We start from the raw sequence: 8,626 nt of genomic DNA on the forward strand, positions 1-8,626 counted from the left end.
AGCCGTATAGTACGAAAACGTGCAAATTAACTGCAAAGCAAGAGCTTAGTCGAGCTAGCTAATAAAGGAGCTAACACACAGCAATTAACAGTGCATGGCATCTCGAGACGAACTGCATGTATATATATAGGTAGAAGTATACGTATACACGGTTTTTTTTTAATAAATAAGTATATGTATACAGGCACTACTAATTAAGCAATTAAGTAATAGTAATTAACTAGGACACTAACACGCTCCAACGTACACACGGTTTATACACTGTCAAAATGGCTAGTTGACAGTATTTTTTTTTAATACTATTTGTGTTTGGTAATGTACGTAGCCAGTCAGAAATTCGGAGTGTTTCCCAAGTATAGTAGTATACTCCAGATCAGGTACAGACTGTGTCAATGCATGTCAGAGAACGTCTCGATCGGGTATTCAGTTATACTATTCCTGTAACTACCTGCTCCTTACTATACATTTATATAGACCCTGTTTAGTTCGCGAAATAAAAATTTTTTGATGTCATATTGGACGTTTGATCGGATGTCGGAAGGGGTTTTCGGATATAAATGAAAAAACTAATTTCACAGCTCACCTGGAAACCGCGAGACGAATCTTTTGAGTCTAATTAATCCGTCATTAGCACATATAGATTACCGTAGCACTTATGGCTAATCATGGACTAATTATACTAAAAAGATTCCTCTCGTGATTTCCATCATAACTGTGTAATTAGTTTTTTTATCTATATTTAATGCTTCATACATATATACAAAATTTCGATGTGATGTTTTTGGAAAAAAAATTTTAGAACTAAACTGAGCCATACGTTGCAGAATGTAGAAATAATAATCAATCATTGACTTGACTTGACTTGAAACTGAGATTGAGTTAATTTATGATAATAATTTTGATGGTACATACAAATAGCTTAAATGCTACTAAAAAGTTAAAAAAAAAAACGTTGGTTTAAAAAATTTTTCTAATAAAGGCAGATGGAAAAAGTTCTCAAAAAAAACATACTATTTAAGAGCTTGATAAGCATACATAACCACAATAAAATAATCTAAAAAGAATGGAACCTATCGAAACCCACATGCAGAGAATATGAGGGTGTAAGTAACTAATCCACTAAATCCAGTTATAAACTAAAATAAGCTACGAATATCTTATTATGATCTATATATGCGTGGGTTTGTGGCATACCAACTTATACCCCTAGTAGAGAACAGTTCGTGTATACGAATACGAGTAGAGCAGTCGGGTGTTCTTTCTTAGAGGCTAAGGTTAGTTTTTGTAGGGATGACCAAATCATTGGGACTCCATGATTAGCACCAAACAGGCGCGTCGTCCCCTGTAATACGGTGCAAACGACGATGCGTTGTCTCGATCGGCTGACGAATTCCTTCCCTATCCATTTCAAGAACATGAATGTTCTACACGTACTTCTACCGTTATGTCTTCTCGATTAATGTTCAGGTCTTCGGACTCAACAGCATGCAAGTGGGACGGGCTAGCCCGCAGGTTTTTAAACTCGTTTAATTTTGCACTGGTTGAAGAAAAAAAAAATAGTAATTAGTGTGTGGGAGCATAAAACCACCAGATTAATTGAGGTCTTTATAATCGAATCGAATCTTTCCAGTGTAAATAAGATGCTAACATGATATAATTATTTGCTGCTCTAAATCCACTGATATGGACACTAAAGTTTGAAACCATAAAAAATATTTAGTTTTTGTTATGTATTATTATGAGCAATTGCAGTACTTTGTTATTTTTTGGTACTAAATATTGATAAACACTTTTTTTTTCATATTGTAAAGAGTAGCCATAATATAAGAAATATTTTTCGCTAGCTATCAGATCAACCTTACTGCACTCCAATTGTGCGAGCGGCGGTGGCAGTGCCCTCCTAGCTATGGCGGCGCCCTTTTTCCCTCCCCGCGAGCGGCGGCGGCGGCTCCCTCCACCCCATATTGCCTCCCAGGCCCCCTGTTGCAGTCCTCCTCTCCCATCTCCCCCTCTTCCTCCCGTCTTGCCGGAACGGCACGGCGACGGGGAGGGAAACCACCGGCAGCGCTATTTCCCCACGGCCACTCCCTCCCCTTCCTCCACCGGCCTCCCTCCCGCGGCAGGTAGATCTGGCAGCGGTGGCGGCCTCGCGGCAGCTACTGGTGGCAGCGGCAGTGGCTCCCTCCACCCCCGGCAGCCGCAGGTGGCGTTAGCGGCGGCTCCCTCCGTCCCCTGTCGCCTCCCCCCCCCCCCCCCCCACTCGCTAAAACGATGGCGGTGGCGGGGGCGGCGGTGCAGCTCGGCAAGCCACTGCCAGCGGCCACTCGCCGGATCTGGCCATGGGAGGCGGTGGCGACTGCTGCTACGGCAAACTCCGCTCGATTTTTGGTCGATTTGTTTTTTTTTTATCTCCGTTTGCTATTCTTCTATTCTTGTATTTGGGATCTAACATGAACTGGATTAAAACTTTGTATGTTATTTGATGCGAACTCGTATGTATATGCTTCTATTTGTCTGATTGAATTTCGATTGGCATTTTTTTGGTTTTTTTGGTTGGGGGGTGATGCAATTCCAACTGAGATTTTTGGGGGGTGGGGGGCGGACGGATGAAAATTTGGGCACGGACAATGTAAGGATTGGAAAAATATGAATCTTTTAATTAGTTAAGATTAAAATTAAGATTTCTTCATGTTTATACTAGTAGATTAAAATTGAATGTACATGTAAAGAAAACGGGACACAAGTTTATTCATGTTTATACTATTAGATTAAAAAGAATGTACATGTGAGTTGCAGTGGCGAAAACGAGTGCGCTGCCACCTAGAAAAAATGGTAAAGAAAACGAGACACAAATTTAGTTTACACATACAGTGGCATATATATATCAAAGTGAAAGCACTTCTTTTTTTTTTTGTATAGGCAAATTAAACATGGTAACATTTTTCGCTTGTGTGTCAAGCTGCCCTAGCTGGATATAATAAGCAAAGTAGCAATGCCATCTGATCTGCTCTGTTCTCTCGGTAGTCAGTAGATGCGCGGATCAAAAAAGCCCAAGACAAACATCAGTTGAACATCATTCATGCTCATTCAGCATGAATCTGATATCATGAATGACCAGATTATTTGTCCTGGGACAAATAATCTCTAGACTTCTGGTCTAGTTCCATGTTCAGATCTATCGACTTGTTCATGCAATTCTGATTCTGACTTTCTGACCAGTTGGTAATGTCCCCAGGTACATATATAAGAAAAACTTGGGTATTGATCAATCCGACAGCTAAAATTTCAAGGTATCATTCATCTGGTAGGCTGGAAGCGAATCAGTAGTTTTTTTATCTGCAGGGAAATGATAATAAAAGAGTACATATATTTTTTGAGGAAAACAAGAGTATATAAATTGCCTTTGGAAAATAGAAGTGATAATTACATTTTTGTTAAAGAATAAACAATTGCAAATGATAAAACATAGACGTCATCAGTTACTAAACTACGCATAGAACTATCTAATCCAACACGGCCTGCGGTGAAGCATGGCTGGTTGCTGAATGGGAACAGCCCAGACTAATTTCTGCAGAAGATTATTGGTTAATATCTACAATAAATGAAGAGATGGAGCATTCTTGTTTTTATATTTCCAGAGCATGCTCAGCATGACCATGTAATTCATACTGTCTGGGTGGAATTTGCAGGCACAGGGCCATTCTGAATTGGTCGAGGCTCTTCGCCATCAGCACGTTCGACACTCCCATGGATATCCTGGGAACTGTCAATTCTAACTTCATGGAGATGTATATCAGCCACAATGCCACCCATGCTGTTCTGTGCTTGATTAGATTCTTCATGTGCATCGTTTCGACCACCCACATCAGGACTTTGCACATCAGAATCTCTAATTTGAGTGTAATTGGCAAGAATTGACATGGAGAACCTAATCATCAGCATAAGAGTTGAGATACACCCCGTGATGATAAAAAGACCAGAGAAACTCTTCAAAGTGAGAGGTGCCGAATCTGTGTTGGGAATTGCATTACTTGGAAAGACAGCCTCTGCACCAAACCATTTCGTTTCCATATGTGACCCCTCATCCCCACTTGTTACATCCAACATGGCAGTTGAAAGATTATGCACCAGTGGAAAACCAGGAGGAAACACCTGAAGGGGAACAAAAAAAAGAAAAAAAAAACATGATCATGCCAGTTAGGCCAGAAAATTTTGTCCAGAATGTAGCATAGCTCTTAAAAGGATGATGAGTGAATTCACCGAAGCAATAGAGCAAGAGGCTTACAAAACCAAATCCAGGCGTCTTATATATGCGCTTAAGCATCTGGAATTCTTTCTGGTAATGAGGGTCCGAGACAATAGCGGTTAAATATGGGATCTCATCAACGATAGCAGACACACCTCCATTCTTGGACCCCTTCCTCAAAGCTTCAGCATATTCCTGTTTCTTTGTGTAGGATCTTAGCCTTCTTTCACTGAAACCTCGTCTTGTCAAAAATGAGTTCACAAAGGATCCCTCTTGGTATCCAACATAATCACCATTTTTCAGGAGCTGGTCAAGATCTGTCACTGAGGGCTGGAACCTCTTTACAGTTAGAATGGATGAAAAGCTAGCAGTGTAGCTCTGCACAAGAACCAGCACCACGAAGCACCAGATTACCACAACAATTTTTGACAAAGGACTTTTAATAATTTGACCTGTGCATAGTATAACAGAGATAGCAGGTTATTGAAAAAGTACTATGAGAAAATAGTTAAACCTCTTAATACTGCATCAAATATAGCCTATTAGTTGAGCCTCTAAGTACTAACCATGAGAAAATGTCAAAGTGGAGAAAGCAAAATACAGAGCAGTGCTCAACTGCCTTGTGTTTGATCCTTGGTACTCCATGTTTCTGGGATGTTCGATTATCCAAATTACTAATGCGGTGAATAGAAAGAAGATCACAGTGGCAAACCAAAGTTCTTTTGTCAGTGGCTTCAAGAATACCCATTCGATTTTTGATTCAGATTCATTCTCCGCAAGCACAAGCATTGAAACACCAGACTCGGTGTACGGCATTGTGAACTCCACATGGCTAGCTCGATCGGCAATTATGGTTATATCCCCCACTGCTGCATCGTTGATCTGGTAGCAAGAACCAGCAGATATATAATATAAGTACTTGATTCTATAACAATGTCATTAAAACAGAGGGAGTAAGGCTTACCCCTGAAGATACACTCTGTACTAGCTCGTCATAAGAACGGTCGAAGACAACAAACTCATAAATCAGACGGTATGGTAACTTATTCACGGCAGCCTCGAAGAGATCAATGCAGTAGCCAGTGACACCTTGGTCAGTTACATTCACAAAAGCTCTAAAGCCATGTTTCAGTGGCACAGCAATCTTGAGTTTCTTATGATAAACTTCAGGCAAACCTCCTAAGTTCCTCCTCACACCAGCATTTATCCTCTCGGTTTCTGAATCAGGGACCAAAAAAAAAAGGTTAGTTCGTGTCAATTGTCAATCCAATATTCTCATGTCCTATGAGCAAAAATGAACTTCACTGCACAGCAACAACAATAATTCTTTGCATATATTTGCACATTTCTGTTAGGCGCATTTCATAGGAGAAGTCAAGTACATATGGCAAATTAAAACATTTCCATTTTTCCCTCCTCCACTATATTTTTATGGATACTTGTAAAATTCCGTGTACTGCTTGTTTGATTCTACAATACTGCCATCGCAATAACCATTCACAAACTTGGCCCACATAAGATAAGAAAATTTTAAATAAAAAAAACTAAGAATTCGTGGAGTGAACAAGTCAGGATGAACTCCCCGCAAACTTTTAATAATAAAAAAATCCTCAAAAAAGAATTAAGATGAACAGCGAACCTCCTCAACTTAGATGGACGGATGGATATGGGATCCACGGCCTTTAGGGGTTGGGTGCCAAGGAGACACCTACAGGAAGGTAGCTCTGATTCAGACGGTGTAGTTGGTGTGGGGAGGTGGGGATGACTTTGCATGTCAAATTTTAGCCCAACATAAAAAAAAATACTACTCAAATTCCGTGCAGGTGGAATTATCCACGATCATAAATATATCCTTCTACCAGATGAGTGTTATCGCAACAAATATGCTACTACAATTTGTAAGTAAGTATGTAGAGTGCTAGACAATAAATTCATAGCCAACATTGTCAAAATATACCTTCATTATGCATAAAATTTTGGGGCAATTGCCTTTTTTACCCTGTTTTAAAGCCTAACTCCCAATTTAACCCTGTTTTCTTAAGTTTGCTCATTTGACCCTCTTTTTTAAAAATGAAGATCACACTTGACCCTATTACCAGAAGGCAACATAACGGTGTTAATCTGTAATAAAAATATCGTTTATGCCCCTGCTCATTTGACCCTACTTTATCAAAAGTTTTTATTTATTTACCCGATTTTGACAAAGGTTTGACAAATTAATTTGTCTTAGATTTGACGAATTTTGATAATTAAAGGTTTGACAAACGTAAATTAAAGGAAACTTGCAGACAAATGTGAGACACAAGCTAGTGAATTAACAGGAACTTGGCAAAGCTTTAATTTGCACTTCATGTAAATCAGATAAACAGAAATCTCACCATACAGATCATATAATCGCAAATCTCGTTGGATAAGAAGGTTCAGAAAATATTAATTCTTTCAAACGAGATTAGCAACACATCCATCCAGCCGGCGCATGGAGATGATGGGCGCGCAGGAGAGGATGAAATGAAGCAGCAGAGGTTAACCATACCGGAGGGCAAGACATGGCACGGCACAGGGGCGTGATGGAGGCGGCAGGGGCATGCAGGTATGGCGCGTCGTCGTCCCTCCCTCCGCCGCGCGCCAGCCTCCGTCCCTCCGCGACGGACGGCCGAGACCGTAGCCGTGCGCCCTCTGCGCGCCGCCTCCGCCGAAAGCGCGCTTGCTGCAGCTAGCCGCGCCGCCGAGAAGGCCGCGAGATGAGTGTGGACCACGGGATGAGGAATTTGGGGATTGGGTTGAGGGGCATTTTGATCAGTTTGAGCTACAAAATATTTTATTATTATTATTTATTAAGTGAAGCCCTAACGGTGTAGGATGTAGTTTCGATTTTAAAAAGTAGGGTCAAATATACAAAGTTAAAAAGGTAGAGCCAGATTAATAGTTAAGATCTAGAACGAAATCAAATAAGCAATTGTCCCTAAAATTTTTAGCTACGTATCTCGATATGTGTGATAGAATTTTAACGTAGTTATATAAATAATTCACAGTGTAATTCGTACTTCCTATAGATGGTCGTATGGCTCATGGCCTGCAGCCTGGCCCAAAGCACGGCTGTTTGGCCTGGCCCACCCGGCTCGACAACCAGGCCGTGCTTGGACTGCACCTTCGGCATGCTAGGCCGGCACGGCACGGCCCAGTCAAATAAAAAAATATAGGGATGCAAAATAGACTTAAATAATCGTATAAGGCAAGGCCCAAGACAAAAGGTATACAAATAGACTTATTTTCAGCCATTTAAACGTAGCCCACAGAGTTAAGGGACCAAAAATAGACTTTTTCTATGAGGACTGAGGAGTATACAAAATAGACTTGGCAGCGTTCGAGAGGGCAAAATAGACTTGGCAGCGTTCGAGAGGGTGAGAGAGTGAGTTTGTTTGTTTCGTTTTCCACGCGCACATTTTCCAAACTACTAAACAGTACGTTTTTTGCAAAAATTTTCTATAGGAAAGTTGCTTTAAAAAATCATATTAATCCATTTTTAAAATTTAAAATAGTTAATACTCAATTAATCATAAGCTAATAGCTCATCTCGTTTTGCGTATCTTCCTAATCTCCTCAATTCCCTTCTCCTCAAACACACCCTTAAGATCCCAGCTGTTTAACACGGCCCACAGAGTTGAGGGACCAAAAATAGACTTTTTTGTATGAGGAAGCATGATGGCCCATCGTGCCTTCGGGCCAGCCCGGCACGGCTCGGGTAGTATTGGGCCGTGCCTGGGCCGTGTATTCCGTCCGTGGGCTGGTACGACACGGTCCGGTGCGTCGGTCAGACCATGTCGGCCCGACAAGCCTCGGCCCAGGCACGGCCGAGCTTGGGCCGTGCCGTGCCGGTGCCGGGTGGCCCACATGGCCATCTATAGTACTTCCATAGAAATGCTCATCGAAGTATCCGGGGATAATATAAAACTATATTAATTCGTGCATGCAGCGATATGCAATGTGTACTAGTAAAGTTGAAAATGCAAATAAGTTTAGATCATATTTCTTCACTCATATTATCATTACCATTGCGATTTAGGCCCAAGCTGTGCACCTCCGTCGCCGCCGCCGCCATTGCCATCGCCGGCGAACTCCAAACCGTGAGCAGGATGACGAACGCCGCCGCCATAGCCAACCGACGGTGCTCCTCCATTGCCGTAGTACACGTACGTGAAACAAATTAATGTACTGCAAATTAAGCAAGAGCTTAGTCGAGCTGCTAGCTAATTAACACCCAGCAACAGTGCATGGACATCTCGAGACGAACGTACTGCATGTGTATATATAAGCAGTAGTACATGTATACAGGCACTAAGTAATTAAGTAGAAATTAGAGCTAGGATACTCCTACGCGAC

The 8,626-nt window shown here is 41.4% G+C and overlaps 1 protein-coding gene across 1 annotated transcript; it reads right to left on the reverse strand.

Annotated features, from left to right (window-relative positions):
• Positions 1 to 3,578: 3,578 nt before the first annotated feature.
• Positions 3,579 to 8,423, reverse strand: LOC127776302 (glutamate receptor 2.8-like). The gene is made up of 6 exons (XM_052302660.1): positions 8,297 to 8,423; positions 6,780 to 7,052; positions 5,211 to 5,464; positions 4,813 to 5,128; positions 4,286 to 4,698; positions 3,579 to 4,152 (listed from the first exon to the last, which is right to left on the reverse strand). Exons 1-6 carry the CDS (start codon positions 8,421 to 8,423, stop codon positions 3,664 to 3,666), a joined length of 1,872 nt encoding a protein of 623 aa, XP_052158620.1. The 3' UTR covers positions 3,579 to 3,663.
• Between the last annotated feature and the right edge of the window lie 203 nt (positions 8,424 to 8,626).

Source organism: Oryza glaberrima, chromosome 6, assembly GCF_000147395.1.
Source record: "Oryza glaberrima chromosome 6, OglaRS2, whole genome shotgun sequence".
NCBI classification, from domain to species: domain Eukaryota; kingdom Viridiplantae; phylum Streptophyta; class Magnoliopsida; order Poales; family Poaceae; genus Oryza; species Oryza glaberrima.